The following is a 17,097-nucleotide window of genomic DNA, read 5'->3' on the forward strand; positions in this document are numbered from 1 at the left end:
TTATGTTGCATTCAGTCCCCCAGACCTCAACCAACTTGTTAGCTGCCTACATCTTCCTTTGACTACAGGACACCCAATCTAAAGTTGTATTTGAACACTGAATTTGGGCCTTCAATGTGTTTTAATGAACAAGCAGCCTATGGAGGGCTTGTTTATTATAGGGGCTAGCTGCTGCTCTGGTTAAGCAACTGGAAGATAATAAAATGTAAACTGGGAGAGAACTTTTCTTGCTCACCAAACAGATTACAGCCAGCAAAGCTCCACAAACAAGAACAAAGGACTTGAAAAAACAGGGCCTACTTGTTGACCTTGGCCATACTGCACTTAAAGTTTCTGTGCTTATTTTGCACTTTCTACCATCACCTCAGCACAAGCAAAAGCAAAGCCACAGAGTGGCTCTAATTTACACGTAGCCACAGCCGCTTTCCCAGCCTGTTTCAACTGCAGCCTCGCACATGGTGGGGCTGACAAGGCCTCACGGGTATGCGCTGCCCTGCCGGAAAATCCTTCTGGGCCAGAAGCAGGTTCCAGGGAGCGAATTTGCTTGTTTGGTAAATCTCGCTTGCAATAGGCCAAAACGCATTGCGCTTTCTTTCTACTTACCAAAGCGAAAGGGCTTCTTTCTTTGTGAGAGTGGATGCGGAGGTAGTCTGCAGGCGGCCTGAACTGGCGGCTCACCTGGTGCTCTGCCCTTGTACCAATGTTACTTCACTCAGCCACCCAACCCTGTATACTGTAATTATTATTTTGAACCTCTTAAGTTAAAAATAAATAAATCAATAAAAGGGAGTACCACTTTCCAGTACGGAATCACAGAATCACAGAATGTCAGGGATTGGAAGGGACCTCAAAAGATCATCTAGCCCAATCCCCCTGCTGGAGCAGGAACACCCAGATGAGGTTACACAGGAAGGCGTCCAGGCGGGTTTTGAATGTCTCCAGAGAAGGAGACTCCACAACCTCCCTGGACAGCCTGTTCCAGTGTTCTGTCACCCTCGTCGTGAAGAAGTTTCTTCTCAAATTTAAATGGAACCTCCTGTGTTCCAGTTTGTATCCATTGCCCCTTGTCCTATCATTGGTTGTCACTGAGAAGAGCCTGGCTCCATCCTCATGACACTCACCCTTTATATCTTTATAAACGCTGATGAGGTCACCTCTCAGTCTCCTCCAAGCTAAAGAGCCCCAGCTCCCTCAGCCTTTCCTCACAAGGGAGATGCTCCACTCCCTTCATCATCTTCGTGGCCCTGCACTGGACTCTCTCCAGCAGCTCCCTGTCCTTCTGGAACTGAGGGGCCCAGAACTGGACACAATATTCCAGATGCGGTCTCACCAGGGCAGAGTAGAGGGGCAGGAGAACCTCTCTCGACCTACTAACCACCCCACTTCTAATACACACACGGAGGCCATGGGGTGCAGCCGCCCGGGCACAGCAGCACTGCCCAGCCCAGCCGGGGCTCGGTGCCCTCCAGCCTCCCTCGGCTCTCCCCCGTTGCGGCCCGGCGGGACAGCCGCGGAGCTGCCACCAGCGGGAGCGGCGCCGCTGCGGGAAGCTCACGGCGGGGCCGTGCGGGGCGGCGGCTTTACCTCAGGGCAGGGCGCGAGCGCAGGCCCGGGCCCGCCCCGGGAGCGATGGCGTGAGGAGACCCCCGAACCCCGCGCTGTGCCGCGGGCCCCAGCCCCGCGCGGGCCCTGCCCCGGTACCACGGCGCGGGGCGGGGGCGCCCCCTAACGGCTCTGCGGGGGCGTGTGTGTGTGGGCGGGGCGGGGCGCCGGCGCGTGCGCACTGTGACGGCGCGCGGCGGGATGGACGGGGTGCGCGCGGGGCGGACGGCGGGGCTGGCGCGCGCCGTGCTGGAGCGGGCGCGGCGGCGGCCGGCGGGAGCGCGGGCGGGCTCGGGCCCGGTCAGTGCGGGCGGGGCGGGGGGAGCGCGGCACCGCGAGCAAGGAGCGCCGGGGAGATGCGTCCGTGCGTGGCGGCGGGGGAGCTCGGGTGCTGTAGAGGCCTAGTGTGCATATATATGCATATATATATATGCGTGGGATTGAGGCACCTACGTGCTTCAACGAGCTAGAGGCTTTTAAAAACGCGGTTTCACGCTCGGTTGCATCCCCCTCCGTGTTTTTCCTAGTCAAAGCCAGCGCGAAGCGTTGAGGGCGCTGACAGGTGGATGACCAGCACTTGGCGATGCTGCGCCCGGTGGCCTCGGGCTGTAGCAGGTGCTCTGGTCTCTCTGCCGCATGCCGGGTGTTGGGAGGCCGGTGGGCGCCCTGCGTTAAAACTAAGGAGCGAGGGGCCACACGTGTCTGCTTCACCCCGGAGACAGTCTCCAACACTAGAGAGTGCTTTGCTATTGAATCACCTGACACATTCTATCTCTAAGCAACGAGCACATTAGAAGTTACAAAAAATGTCTTTTATTGCAGGAAGAAGATTCAGAACGTCTCAATGCAGCATTTGCTTCAATCGTGAACTTGATGAATGAAGCCACAAAGGAATGCGAGGTGAGGTTTTACAGCCAGACCTGCGCAAAGGGGAATGTTTGTGATGTGCCTGGCAGAGGCCTGTGTGCACTACTCTTGCTAAAACTGGAAAAATTAGACTTCAGAGTAATTCTGCTCATTGCATAGCAACAGCTTAGCTTGCAAGCCTATGATGCTGGCCTGGATTAACAAATTTGGGGCATTCGCCATCGTGTGGTAGGTTCTATACTGCTTCTTCACCAGTGTTACCCTGACCAAGTGATCCCACCTTGGCTGATAAACAGCAATATCAGCATTTTCCATAGGGACTACCAGTAGGCCTGTATGGATTTTAGCAGCAGGTTTCTCCACTTTTTAGTGGAAAGGCAATATGGTTAGAGAGACAGAAACATCAGATGATGTCACAAATTACATTGTGGCAGCCCCTGTCACGTGTCACAATGTACAGAATTGTTTCCACTACTGCAAGGTACCTCTGCTACGGAGAGGCTTTATGACAGAGTAACCCTTTGTTTTCATTGCGCCAACATGGGCTTTATGACAGAGTAACCCTTTGTTTTCATTGTGCCAACATGAACTTCTCGTGATGGCTGATAGAATCAGTGTGTTCTGGGTGGTGGAAGGAAGGGAGGTTTGGAATCTCAAGCAAAGAGATTGCTTTGTCTGAATTCAGACATTTTACATCCATAATGTCTGAATCTCACATGTCTTGTATCGTTTATGCAAACTAGATTTGAGATGTTGTTACTGGATTACGGGCTCAGTTCTTCTGAGCAGCACCGTATCTTTATTTGTGACAGGTAGAAATCCAGGTGTGGGTGCAGATGCACAGCTGCACTGCTCCCACGTGGGCACACGTGTGCTCACTGCAGTGGGACAGCTGTGCTGGCGCTCGGGCTGCACCTGGCATTGCTCTGCTGGGTAGGTGAACCGGGAGCCCATCTCTGCCAGCCCATCCTTGTGAATACAGCCCTGCAGTGCAACTACTGCAGTAAAAGTCTCTGAAAACTCCATCACAGTTTACATCATCTTTGCCTTCTGGGGTCTGCTCTCATCATGTGTCAGGGAGCTCCTTGTCTGCAGAGTTAATTACAGAGGCTAAGTCTTCAATTAAATTAGAGACACACCAGATGATTAGCTCTTAAGCAACTCCTTTATCATTTTAAAGCACTACTTAGTAACTAGTTAATCCTAAAACAACTCAGGCAGAATAGAGTTTTACAGAAGATGAAACAAAAATATAACAATGTATAGAGGCTCATCCTATGTCCTGTTAGGAGTCTGTAATGGAGCGGGAACAAGCAGTGGATGACTTCCACGGTTATGCATCAGCCAGACACTACTGCTTCAGTCATCTTCTATAGAGAAGGCAGGGGAGGAATTCTCAGACCCACAAGTTCATGGATAAAGTTTACGAAGTGTAAATAAAAAATTGCAGTGGTACATAACCATTTAGACGCTTGAATGCCACAGAGTGGAAATGATTAAAATTACATGACTTAAGATGAGTTGTTTAGAATTATTTGGAAACCAAAGTTTCTTACCAAAAGTTTGACTTCATTTCTTTGCTCTGTGACATCATGTAAAAGAATCCAGCTCACCTGTGATACACAGATGCTCTGTGAAGCCTTATGCAGTAGATCAGAATATTTGATGTATTTTGGGATGTAGCTCCACAGTAAACCACAATACAAGCAGCCAAATCTGTTAATGTACATATAACCTCAAGGAATAAAGCACAGCAATAGATTTGGAAATAAAAACTGCTATTGGCCTCATTTTTTTTATGGTTAGTCTTGAGAGTCAGACACAAGGAAAACACAAGTGAAATAAAATAGATATTTTGGAACTTTCTGGCCTCTGTCATCAAAAAGGTAACCCTGGGAGGAGTTCTGTGGTGACACCAGATGGCAGCAGAGCTGTACTCAAATATTCAATTTGCAGTGGGGAAGATTCAAGTACCTTTATCGTGGAGCCAAAAAAGGGCTGCTGTGGAATTAAATGCAATTCTCAAAACTGCTATGCTACCGGTACCAGCCTTGAAGACACTTCAGCTTCTTCACCAAGTCATTTTTCAGAATTAATGTGTTCTGCTTTTAGAGCACTGCTCCTGCGTGTGCCCTGCAGAACTAGTTTTCACTGGCTAGGCTGCAAAGGGCTTAGCTTGCATATCCATCCTGTTAGGGACCCATAAACTATGGCTGCTTCTGCCAGGGCTTTTCTCAAAGAGCAGGTAGATGTTTTCAGAGCATTCCTTCTTGCATTTTCACAAATTCATTTCTGAGGTGTCAGAGAGTCCCTATGTATGGGGCACCGGCACATAAAATCAGGGCTGACAGTCCTGTACCAGAAGGCACATGTCCTGTGGACATCCAGGCATTGTTTTCATCCTCACGTGAGCACAAAGCAGCCAATTAAGGTCAGTAGCTCTGCGGTTCCATTTTTAACTGTAAATGTGCTGTAGTTGTCAGTATGGCTTTGATGCTTCTCCACATAATATTATCTGTTTCTGTTGTTGTCCAGAAGTACTATAGCTTCGTGGCAGCCTGTAAATGCAAAGAGCATGAAATCAAACACATCTGCAGATACCATGGCAGGCAAGCAGGGGAAAAAGAGCTGGGGTCCTCCAAAGAAGCGGTAAGTAGGTGGTCTTTGTTTCGATTGAAGGCTATTCCTTCCCTCCCTTGAGACAATTGTTTTCCACCTGCTGTCTGTGACACTTGCTTACACTAATGTATGTGGTTTGATATGATGGGCATATGAACACCTGGACTGATCTGAGCCTTCTGTTGGGGAGGAGGCAGAGTAACTTGTGGCACCAGTCAGTGTCATATCAGTCCTTTTGTGGAGGGGAGAATTTCATGGACATCCCCTCTCTCAGGGGCTGAATTTGCCTTTTGTGTTGTATCATTAGAAAACAGTATCTTTCTTTGCAGAGGACTGAAGCCTCTGTAGCACCCAGTCGAGCTCAAACTTGCCAGCAACATGTAAGTTTATAGAATACTTTGTTTTTAAATGAAGGTGTAGCATTTCTTTATCATTTTGCATCAAGCTGGTTAAAATTTGTGATCAGGTGTGGAGACTTTGTGATGGCACAGAAGATTAACCAGTGGTGCATTCACAATCCTATTAATGATATATGTATGGGTGGGCAGTAGAATGGACATACAGAGACTTGCACAATTAATGATAAACTAGATTGTGGCATTCTGGCACATAACCAGTTAAGACTCTATATTTTGGACTCGTACAGAATATCAAACACTGTGATTAATCCTCAGGCTCCTGTGATTTGCATCAGTGACAGCAACACAGTAGTCGTCCAGTCTCACCTCATTTGTGCTCCAAGACACCCGCCCTGTGCTGAGGCAAGACATGCAGCAAAACATGCGGTGGTTGCTCAGCCAGTTACGCTTCGCCCTCACATGCTCTCTTTGAAGACCCCTCAAGGAGAAAGCTTTTTTTAACTTTTAAATGCCTGACACCTCACTGAACCCATTTTGGGAACTAAGCCACAGAAGACGAGAAGCGTGGAATCTGTACGCATTAGTCAGAGCACCTTTATTGTATGGATATTTTCCAGGTTTATGTTCAAAACAGTTTAGGTTGGCAACTTTCAGTTTTGTGAGGCAGAGATTACAGCATGTTGATTATTTCCACTGATTGAAACATTAGATGAAATATTTTGAGTATGGCACTTGCTGATTTTTGTATTGACAGAAACATTTTACAGTTTTGTCCATTCTGCCTGTATATTTTGAAAAATCTCAGTATGTTTGTATAGCAGCTGAAATAAAATTTTTACCCAAATTCAAAATTTTTATTTTTGTGGGAAATCTGAGATGACTAAACAGTAATGAAACTTTTTTTTTCCTCCCCTCAAAGACCAGACAAGCTTCCAAAGACATCTACATTGAAGTTTCTCCTGGCACTTATTCTGTCACAGCAACCTCAGAGGACATGGTGCAACAAACACACGTGGTAGATGTCAACGCTGGACAAAGTGTTGATTTAACCTTTGTTCTATGATGTTTGTTGTTTCTTGGCAATCACAAGAATAAAATATGAGACTGTTTTAATGCATGTAATGAACTATGTATATATTTTTCTTTTTAGCACTTTAATAGTATCCTTCTCTTTGAGACTCCATTTTTATGGCCTGTATATTTGTTTTATACTTAATGCAATTATATGCAGCCCACTTTGTACACTGATTTTATAAATATTTGAACATTGTGTGCCTTAAATCCAATTATGTGACTATGTAATTCCAGGTTCTTATGCTTTAAACAAAGATACAATCAATGGAATAAAATACATAATTTAGTCTTTGTGGTGACACCTTCTTTTATATTATCCTCAGACAGAATATCCATGTCACATTCTTGACCACAGACAGCATGATCCACGTGGTATGAATATGGATGTATATTAGCTCCTGTGGGCTGGCACTGATTTTAGGGCAGCTGGCTCACAATGCATCTCTCCTGTCTGTACTTTTATTGTTCTGATAAAGAAAGAAAATACAAATGACATTCACTATCTAGGACCCCAAGTCAAGAAGGTACTCAAACCTGTGTCAGATGTTCAGTATAGGCACATAAACCATTGACACTTCGGGTCCTGTCCCTTTGCAGGCTCTTACCTTGGTTAAGCGCCAGCTGGCTGCCTTTTTCAGGAGGCGGTAGGGTGCCCTGAATTACCCTGTTTGCTACAGGGGAAAAGTCCTGCTGACCAACTGCACGCTGCCCCGTGCACCCGTGTTCTTGTGCTTTAAACCATGAGCAGTCCCACTAATGAGACTCCCTGGATGCTTAACTCTCCTGAAGGATCTGATTTCATGGTTGATATTAGTGACATGACCTATATGTATCTATAATTTTTTGTGGCTGATGGTATTAAGGTTTTAGTTAATTTTCATGGGAATATAGAATTCAGTGGCTTGAATGCTGGATCTCCGAGCATTTTGTTATCTGTATCTACAGTAGCAGGTCTTTTATCCTCTGGCTACTTTCTTTTTTGCTTTAATTCTGAAAAAGTACTTTTAGCTGTCAGCTCCTACTGTTTCTCATTTCCTTCTGGCATTCTACAAAAATAAATCGCTACACTGAATTTCTCTGGCTGACTCCAGAGAACTGGAGGCAAACTGAGGTTTATTAGACCCTTGCTCTGCATCTGTTCAGGATTTTAGTGTTCATACTAGTTTACCTGATCTCTCCATAATTGTAAAGTCAAGTCCAAATAATTAGGAACTTAATATAACACCTTGGAGTATAGAATGAGGATGCTGAAATTAGATTTGGGTAGAAATAGACTTTATCAGTTATTAAAATTATACAGTCATCCATAAAGATTTTTAACAGAGGTGGTACCTAAACTAGAACTTGATTTGTTTAATAAATGTAACACTGTTATATTATAAGCAGTTTACCTGAAATTTCAGCTCCTAAACTTCATCGGTTGTACATTTATTGAATTCCCATTGATCATGTCTCTTTCTGCTTTGTTGCAAGTGAGATCTTTGCTGTTTTTTCTGTCTGTCCTCTTCTAACATGGTCTGTATTGTCAAATTCATCATCTTCCATGCAAGTGGCTTTATGTTTAACATCTGACTCTTCTCTTTCTTGCCGTTTTATATCTTTGGTTTTTTGATACTGCAAAACCTTCTTCCTGGAGGACAGAAAAGAAATCCCTTGGAAGTGTCTTTGTAACTGCTGCTTTCCTGGCTAAAAGATGGGTACCTGTGCCTCACGTAGCTTTAATAATGGTATCATTTCTGTGCCAGTATTAACTCTACTGCTGAAATGCAGAAGCATACAGTAAGACCACGGGATTTTCAGAAGTGGTTAGGCTTTGACCAAACTTTGCTCCTTTAGAAGTTAGAAGGACTTTTGGTGACTACAGTGGGGGAATATGAGCCCCCCACAGGGAGCACCCCCAAGAAGCCTGCTGTCTGGCTTTACTTGCTTGTTGCAAGTTACTTTGGATGCAGTCTGCATTATATGATAACACTGCTTCAGCTCTCTCAAGGAGTAGCAATCTATCTTCTGGATTTAGAAACACCAAGGGCTATTTTATAGGAATAAAAGTTTGTCATTATACTCTCTATGATCACATCGCGTCCACTACCATAATTCATGCTGCCGGTTTGGGGCTAGAATGACGCCACTCTGGTCTCTTTTTAGTTTTAACAAAAGGCAAAGCATGTCATTTCAGTGCACAGCTGTGACACTTGGTAACACAGAGCATGTCTGCCTGGAGCTCCATACTGGCCTAAAAAAAATCCTAAGAAATCAATTACAAAGGTGTGCAATTATGACTATTTAAATAATAAAGTAGGAACCATACAGTTAATAAGTTGGTGGGCATCTGCTTAAAACCAATGTCTCTAATTGTGAGAATACAAGACATATTCTGGTACATTCTCTGCTCACTGACATGTCACTAACAGATTAATCTTCTCCTAAAGAAGATCATGCAAGTTTAGCACATTCTAAGTTTTACTTTGCAGTCAGCCCACAGTAGCAGGAGTATGAAGGTAGAGAAGATTTATTATTTGATTTCTGATATATAATTTATTAACTGTACCAATGGTGCTCTTGGCGCAGAGCAGTGTTTCTGTCCATCCTGGCCTTCTCTTTCACCTTCCCCTTCCTCCTGCAGGCTTTTTTCTTCCTCTTTTCTGTGCTTTCTTTGTTTGGCATTAATGTTTTGATTTTTTATCAATTTTTTTCTAAAGCAAGAGGGGACCATAGCCAATAGAAACCAAGCCTAAAAATCAAGGTGTCATCCTTGTTCCTAGCTGTGACATAGTTTTCTTACCCTGTATCCCCTGGCTTCAGGGGAAGGATCTGCTGTTTATACTGCTTGCTTCTTGTAGGGGAGTAAGAGAAGATACTCAGTAAATACAGTTAAAAATATCTACTTCCACTGTTCAGAGATAAAGGTCATGACTATCAGAGTGTGAGCAGAGCCCAGCACCTTTCCAGATGGAATCTTCCTGTGTTTTATTGCTGCTGACAGTCAGAGCTGCCCTTTTCCAGGGCCACTCATGTAGGTCCCTACTCCCACAGGACTTCACTGGCTTGATGTCAACGGGCATTTGGCAGGTTTCTGAATTGAAACCTGCATTGTTGAATGCTGACACAGTTACTGGCATAATCTTTTCCGTTTTACCAAGTAGCTTCAGCCCTTTCTTAGAGTTTTGAGATTTTGTTTTAATTAGTGAAGAAGTTCCCTTCCTATCACAAAACTGGCAGATGGTTTTATCAGGTAGTTAAGTTAGGAATGATGTATTTTTCTAGCCAGCCACAAGACCATAACCATTCTTCCATTCGAACAAACCATGTGCTTAATTAAATACAATATTGATACACATTACCTTGCCCCCGATGATGGCTTACAATCTTGGTCTCTCGGGATTTCTTTCACTGTGAGTTGCCCTCTGGGAGACTGCTCGATGGTTTCAAACATTGTCCTCTGATTTGTCGGGGTAACGTGGGACATGTCCACAACAGCAACAGCTTTGGATTCCAACTTGTCCTTTCTGCAAGTGCTGCTGCGACTACCAGGTCCTGGGAAGGAGTAAAATTGTATCTTAGCCTTAGGAGGAGTGAAACCAGAACTGAAATGGAGAAGCATTCATTTCAGACCAGAGGAAAATGCGCTTTAAGCCTGAAGGGAATTGTCAGGCAATTTATTCTGCATGGACTAGCTACGAAGGTTAATGAAGATGTTAACATCATAAAAAGCATAGCAAAATGATGGGGAACACGAAATTTGTTGTTCTGGCAGTTTTCCATTGGATGAGTTGCCAAAAGAAGAGCTGGCATGCAAGGTGAGGCAGCAGAAATGTCGGGGAGGAGAAAATATTGTATGAGAGGCTGTATCCCAGGCAAAGTGATTGCCCAGATGAAGGGGACCCAGAACACACTTCATTATTTCCCTCTGGCTGCTGCTTGCCTATGCAAATGGTTAAAAGGTACCTGAATTACTGAGATGAGACTTGTAGCAGCTTCTTCTCCAGTATTTATCCTCTGGTCTTGCAGAACCCTTTAGCCTGGGTTTCTCAAGACAACCGGAGCCTCTGTTAACAGCACTGTCCACCACAGCACTGTCAGTGGGGAAGGGTTCCAGATCCCACTCTGAATCAGAAGAGGGGGGAGATGCTGCCACAGCTGCTGGTTCTTCTTGTTTCGGACCTTCCAGTTCTAGAAGGTGTGGAGAGGGCTCACTACTGGACTCTGCCTCTTCAGTTTTGCTCTGAAAGAGCAGAGACCTGGATGGAAGAGGCCACCAGGCACCAAAATGGGGATGGCAGCAGCTGACGCACCTTACATGTGCTGACAAACAACATACACCATCACAGTGACAGTGGAAACGTGGCCAGCAGGGTAAGCAGGGCAAGCAGTGCTTGGCAAGGGGATGTACAGCACAAACAGGAGCCAGGGCTGGCTTAGGACAGCAGGAAAAAATACAAGAGTTAGTGTCCAGACTGTCTCCAGGCTTCATCCTGCTGGTGAAGGGCATGTGGATCATCTCTGTAACCCTCTCCCACAGGCTAGGAGGGATCCACAGAGCCACACCGCGTGGGAGCTTCACTTTCTTGTCATTCCAGAACTGGACTGTAATTTCTTCATCTTCTGAGGCTGTTGAGAGGAAAGGTAAGCAGCCATAAGCAGCTGGTCTGCCTGGGCAGCACACACATACAGATCAGGATTTGCAGCTTTATTGCACTTTCTACTCTGGTCAAGCGGTAGAACCAGCTGTGACCCCTCTCTGTAACACCTCACCGTCATGTCATGGAGGGTGGAGTGTGCAGCTAGGGCACTGTTGGTGCGACAACGGGCTTGGCAGCATCTTTTCTCCCAATTCGTCATCAGATGAACAAGAAAACGCTGACTGAGTAACTTTTGTTGTTACTGCCAAAGTTAGCAGTACTACTTTGAGAACAGTATTTTGATGTCAGTGGAGCCTGACTGTCAGACATGGGAAAAATGAAAGGGCTGTTGAAATCTCCTACGCTTGGGTAATAAAATCACCCCCAGACGTACCATTCAGTACAAATATGAGCATTCAAGCACAGATAGGTGCTTCCTGAGAGCTGCCTCACTTGGATCGCTCAGGAAAAGGCCACCATCCTGCAAATGGCAGACACAGCCTTGTCCAAGCAGATGTGCACATCAGTGGACACAGATGACATTTTTATGGGTCGCAACTTCCTTAGGGTCAGACTGATGTGGTTACATGCAGATAGCCAGCAGCAAGTCCCATCAGCTCCTGCAAGCTTTAAACAAGGCTGAACTACAGTCTGTGCACCATATTTCTCTGCAGTAGTACTGCCACAAGAGTTTATCCTGACAGTCTCACTGATGTTCCCAATCAAGGCAAAGAAGAAGAGGGCAGCATCTTTCTTACCTCGTAAAGGGTCCCTTGTCTCAATTCCTGTGAGGACAGTTCCTGGGCCGTATCTAGCCATATCTGGCTCCCAGGGTGCCAGCACTTTGTCTCCAGGGAGCAAGGAGTGCTTCATCCCATTCACGTATTCCAGGATGTCGTCCTTTCCTGTTTTTTGCACACACACTGGATGCCTTCCATGTGACACAAGTGGTTTGGCAAATTCTACCAGGAACATGCCTCTGTCACTCTGTTACCAGGAACAAAATAAGAGTTTCTCTGGAAAACAGTCTGTAATGCGTCAGGTCACGTAACCTTCACCATAAGGCCATTCTGTGGCGAGGCGAGAACACCAGCCAAGCATGAACAATAACTAATAGTCTGTGGGGTCTATCTGGCATCAAGACAGCCAGAAAAACACCCTGGGAGGCTCACCAAAAAGCAGGCCAAGTGAAGCATATGTACAGATTCACTGCTGCTGGCACCTGTATTTTCTTCTTCAAAAGTAAAAGCTACAGATAGCGTGCAACTGGATTTCACAAACTACACCGTGTGCACCAGGTAACAGGGGACACTAAAGCTGTTCAGACCTGCTATTCAGTCGTGCCCAAGTCTTTTCTCATTACATATGATGTTAACTCACAGCTTCTTGAGGGGGTTGTGGGTTGCTGGGAATTTTTATTTTCTTTAAATTCAGGCCTGTCAAGAGGCTTTCTGTCAACAACAAAAGCAGCCACTTCCCTATTCACAAGAAATAATAGACTCTTTTTTCTGTTAAGTTTGAAGTGCTAACAAACTAATGAATTAAAGCTTTCACTAACATTTCTGAAAAGACACTGAGCCATTGGTCTGTAGCTGACCCAAGCTGGAAGTGTGTATATAAAACACTAACACTTTCCCTGTGCTGTTGATGTGTCTACACACAACAGTGGCCGGCACATTGCTCCCAACACCACTCGTGCTGCCCGAGCCTGGCCCAGTGCCCAGCGCTGGCAGAAGCGGAGGACCTGCTCTTGCAAGGTGCAAACACCACCTCTTTCACCGGGAACTGGGAGTTTGGGGGGTACCCGTCTTCTGCACGAGATGAGGATCCCCAGAAACACACCTGTCCACTCCTAGAAATGGACTCAGTAAAGCGGGCTGAGCAGAGCAAGGGCCTGATCATCATCAGTTTATTGGTGCCTGAGGCAAAAGGCTCACCCGGTGTGCAAGGCAGCAGGAGGTGAGGACAGCCTGGAATCAGGCACATCGGGAGCTTTATAAATCAACATAATCATGACCATCAGCTGTTCTGCTGATCTGTTCTCCAGCTCATGCACTACCTGAAATCAAAACCTGCTACACAGCACTCAGGTGGTGTGAGGACTGCTGGTGGACCAGACACCCTACACATCCCCATGGCTGCCACACAGCAACCGTCACTCACCTCTGTCTCCTCTTTTACTGTACCACGATAATAAAATCCATCTCGTTCCCCTCTCACCAGCACAGGGGCCTTGCTGTCTAAGCCCACTGATCTCCCTGATGCGCTCAGCCTTTTCCATGCGGGACCAGGGGACGGGAGGCAGTGGCTAAGCCATTGGCACCTTGACGAAAAGAAAATGGGTCAGCACTGAGAGAAACAGCTTCTGCAGGCCATGAAAACAAAAATCTTGTAAAATTTAAGAACTGGATCATTCCATCTCATTTTGTAGCACTACCACAGGCCAAGGCATGTGGGAAGAAACAGGAAACTTGCTATTGCTGGAACAGTTCCTTGCTTTGCGGAAAAAAAATAACATCAGTGTCTGTTTTTACCCAGATTTCTTTGGTTTGGGGTTTAGAGGAAATGAGCCAGGTACACGCTGGAATCCTGGGCCAGCATCACCTGCACTGGCTCCTTTGCCGCTTACATGGAAAGCCAACACCACCCTTAAGGCCAGGACAGAGAAAGGATCCATCGCCAGCACAGCGTAGGTGCGCTCCAGAGCGCTGTAGCTGATGGTTTACATTGGGCATTCAGGGAACAACCAAAAAGTAGAAAAGTAAACAACGAAACTGCTGGTATATGACAGGTTCGAGTTCAAAACAGGAAAAATAATCCCCTGTCACAAAGCATTAGGAACATTTCACAAAAGATGGCTGCTAACGCAAGATGCTTTTATCTATCAAAATAATATTAAATGAATGTTTCTTTGATAGGAGGTTTACTCAGGCTTTCCTTTTCATAATCTCCAGGGTAGCAAATCACTTTAGTTAATACCATCTAAAAAACTGCCAGTGCAGGGGAGGAAAAAGCTCAGATGATGTTCATGCTGCTAATTTATTAATCTGACACATTCTAGCCTGTTTTATCCTATTAGATATCATAAGAAAGAACAAATCACAGACTCAAACAAGAACTTGGTTTTACCTTTGGGCAGTGAGGGGTTCGGCGATCCAGGCGGGATGCACCACAAAAGAGCTCCTGCAGCAGGGGCTGACAGTAGGTACGACGCTGGAGCACAAGAACTTGTCCAGAGCTGGAGTTGCGTTGCAGAACCTGTGATCTGGAGTCGAATGAGACATTCTTGCAAAAGCGGCTACCTGCAGGAATTGGTCGTGATCTGCTGGTAGTTGAAAAGAGACAATGCACTGGCATTTTCCAACACAAACAAATGCTTTCCAGTGTACCCCAAGAACTCAGTAGCTTTTATTGTTTACTTTTATTTTAAAAGAGTGAATTCAAAATATACAGACTGGCATTTGGTCAGATGAATCCATATCACTGACTTCAGTGATCTTCAGTCACCCAAATCCCAATCTGGCAGAGGAACAGAAATAGCCAAGGAAACTAGAAATGCTGTGAAAATCCCCAGGAAAGCAGGAGCTTTTACCTCCCTCCAACTTTTGTTTCCCTCTGTAACATCCAGCCCTCTTTTCTTATACCTACACTCTCCTCTAAAGCTTTCTCGTACACAGTCCCAGCCAAATCTTCCCTGTTTTACAAGCTGCAACAGAAACTACAGCTGCTGTTGACAAGCTGAGTAGATGTGACAGTTTTTGAACGTGACATTAGATTACAGTTGCCTGTTACTTATTTATAGTGATGTATTAAGAGGAAATATTTTGATCTTTCAGCTGTCCTGTCATGTTTTATAACAGTAGGATTATGGCTTGTCATAAGAAAGAACGACATGCTCAGATTTGACAAGTGAAAACTATTCAGAGGCTGTTACAGTAAGATTGATGACGTGATGCTATCTCTGGGAATATGACAAGATTTCATGGACAAGCTTCCACTCTTTTTTTTTTTTAATATTGCTTAGAAATGTTTAGCACGTGCATGGAAACTCAACAACATATAAATTTTAAGTGCCTAATTTACTTTACAAAATACTGTTTAAGGTCTCATATTATGTTTAAATGTTATTTTGTCTCTTCGACAAGAGATATGATCTGAAAGTCCGTTTTATGAGGACTCCCAGATATATCTAATTGCAGAAAACTAGCACACCAAACGAGAGCAGATTAACTGCTGCAAAACACATCTTTAAATCAGCAAATTAACACAATATATTCACTCATTTCACAGCCACACAAACTCCCCTATTATAAACCAAAACAAGCCAGAATCAGTAATACTTCACAAAGAAAACCAACTCTCACTTCTACATTAAACCTCATTTTAAATCTATTCGGTGCTGTCACTGCTGAGCGCCAGGTTCACTATTTCTGTATGAAACAGGGCACTCACAAAGGCAGCAACACCTTATGAGATTTTTTTTTTTCTGGATAACTCCAAGTACTTGGATACAGCAGCATTTCAAACTTACCAGCGATCGACAACACTATGTCTGGTCGATTTGGATTTAGTCCCAACACAGAAATCTTGCCCACCGGAGGCAGGGAGCCGTTCGTGCCAGTGTTTCCTCGTTGCTAAGGAGGTTGTCACCGGCGCTGCTACCAGGACGGGCCACCCTGACCTCACCAGTTCACAACCAGCGGAAGGTGACTACAGAGAGGACCATTTATCTGCCACACATCCACGCAATTTTCAGCTCCCCCTTGATCTAGACATTGCACTGAAAGACCGCAGGGGCAGAGAAGGGATTGTAAGAGGGCACAGTGTCCTCTAGGCTTTCTGCCTACTATCGCAGGGCAAAAAATAGCATCACACAAAGTTACGGTTCAGATTTAGAAACAAAGTGCCTACCACCACAGAGTGTGACAAATAAATTGGTTTGAAATGTGGACATAGAGGTTGAAGCTGAGACAAACTGAGGTCAAATCACTTTACAAACTTTCCACAGTAAAGGGAAAGGATTAATTCTACCCTTTTCCTGCAAAGTGCACACCAAAAAAATGCCAGAATACAGTGCAGAAATCCAGCGCAGAAATCCAGCTGTGATCCCTCATCTCCATTTTCTCCTTAACAAATGTTAACTTTTTTTTTTGTTTTGGTGGGGGGAGGAATACTTAATTGCATTTGGTAGGCGTTTTTCAATTCACTGCTATAAAAACGACAGGATGATTGCAATTAGGGACAAGGATACAGCACTTACGAAGTCTATAGCCATTTTCTGTACATTCAGCTGCACCCACAGACTACCTGCTCCCATGGTGTCAGCAGAATTGATTAATATCAATAATACAATTCCCTTACATATAGCAAATGTTAAGAACGTTTTGCCAGTCATAAGCTAAGCTTTCTTCACTATCTTCACATAAATCTATTCTATACCACTTAGCCGAAACCATCAATAGTACAGAGGAACAGAGGTCAGGGAAGACCATCCCAGACCTCAACCATTAGCAGTGAAAGTCCCAAAAAATTTCTGTTGCAGGATTTTTTCTTTTTCCCCAAGGCCAAGATCTTGCCAACCCTCTTTACACTCGGAATTTGTGAGCAGTCCTAGTAATTTTTAAGGGCACCGAGAGCTGAAGAATCCCATTTTCACTAGAAATTAGGCTCAGTCAGTAGTTTCTACTGGGATTTAAGTAAATATTCATTAATAAGGAAAGGATGGAACAGCACTTGCCAGATATTATGCTCTTCCTGTGTTCAGAAACCATGCTTCAAAGAGCTGCTCCCCTGCCCTTTATATTCCCCTTTTTTAACTAAGTTATCCTTTCTGTCGGCATCTAACAACATTCCTGGGAACTCTTAATCTTTTAAGAGAAACACCAGCAATTAGACCAAAAATCTTTTCAGAAAGCGCATTTGAGAGTAAACTAGTAAAATTACAGAAAATGAGAGGA

The 17,097-nt window shown here is 44.9% G+C and overlaps 2 protein-coding genes across 3 annotated transcripts; one reads left to right on the plus strand and one right to left on the minus strand.

Annotated features, from left to right (window-relative positions):
• The first annotated feature begins 1,797 nt into the window (after nt 1-1,797).
• AKIP1 (A-kinase interacting protein 1) lies at nt 1,798-6,750 on the plus strand. 2 transcript variants are annotated; one of them, XM_065636121.1, is made up of 5 exons: nt 1,798-1,812; nt 2,425-2,502; nt 5,005-5,118; nt 5,418-5,468; nt 6,367-6,750. In XM_065636121.1, the coding sequence occupies exons 1-5, from the start codon at nt 1,804-1,806 to the stop codon at nt 6,508-6,510; spliced, it is 396 nt and encodes a 131-aa protein (XP_065492193.1). In that variant the 5' UTR covers nt 1,798-1,803; the 3' UTR covers nt 6,511-6,750. The 2 variants fall into 2 exon arrangements, with proteins under 2 accessions (XP_065492193.1, XP_065492192.1); XM_065636120.1 differs by having other exon boundaries at nt 1,804-1,902.
• C5H11orf16 (chromosome 5 C11orf16 homolog) lies at nt 3,774-15,754 on the minus strand. Its single transcript, XM_065636118.1, has 8 exons — nt 15,672-15,754; nt 14,270-14,405; nt 13,304-13,463; nt 11,899-12,127; nt 10,467-11,129; nt 9,863-10,055; nt 7,913-8,151; nt 3,774-5,027 (listed from the first exon to the last, which is right to left on the minus strand). The coding sequence occupies exons 4-7, from the start codon at nt 12,113-12,115 to the stop codon at nt 7,968-7,970; spliced, it is 1,257 nt and encodes a 418-aa protein (XP_065492190.1). The 5' UTR covers nt 12,116-12,127; nt 13,304-13,463; nt 14,270-14,405; nt 15,672-15,754; the 3' UTR covers nt 3,774-5,027; nt 7,913-7,967.
• Between the last annotated feature and the right edge of the window lie 1,343 nt (nt 15,755-17,097).

The sequence above is a fragment of the Caloenas nicobarica genome, chromosome 5 (assembly GCF_036013445.1).
Source record: "Caloenas nicobarica isolate bCalNic1 chromosome 5, bCalNic1.hap1, whole genome shotgun sequence".
Lineage (NCBI taxonomy): Eukaryota > Metazoa > Chordata > Aves > Columbiformes > Columbidae > Caloenas > Caloenas nicobarica.

What these genes read in the sequence shown, in the direction of transcription:
- AKIP1 (XM_065636120.1), top strand. Translation starts at nt 1,804, where the DNA reads ATGGACGGGGTGCGCGCGGGGCGGACGGCGGGGCTGGCGCGCGCCGTG. An exon ending in CGCGGGCGGGCTCGGGCCCG is followed by an intron (nt 1,903 to 2,424) that starts GTCAGTGCGGGC and finishes CTTTTATTGCAG; the next exon opens with GAAGAAGATTCAGAACGTCT. An exon ending in AAGCCACAAAGGAATGCGAG is followed by an intron (nt 2,503 to 5,004) that starts GTGAGGTTTTAC and finishes GTTGTTGTCCAG; the next exon opens with AAGTACTATAGCTTCGTGGC.
- C5H11orf16 (XM_065636118.1), bottom strand. Translation starts at nt 12,115, where the DNA reads ATGTTCCTGGTAGAATTTGCCAAACCACTTGTGTCACATGGAAGGCAT. An exon ending in GACAAGGGACCCTTTACGAG is followed by an intron (nt 11,130 to 11,898) that starts GTAAGAAAGATG and finishes TCCTCTCAACAG; the next exon opens with CCTCAGAAGATGAAGAAATT. An exon ending in AAGCCATCATCGGGGGCAAG is followed by an intron (nt 8,152 to 9,862) that starts GTAATGTGTATC and finishes TCTGTCCTCCAG; the next exon opens with GAAGAAGGTTTTGCAGTATC.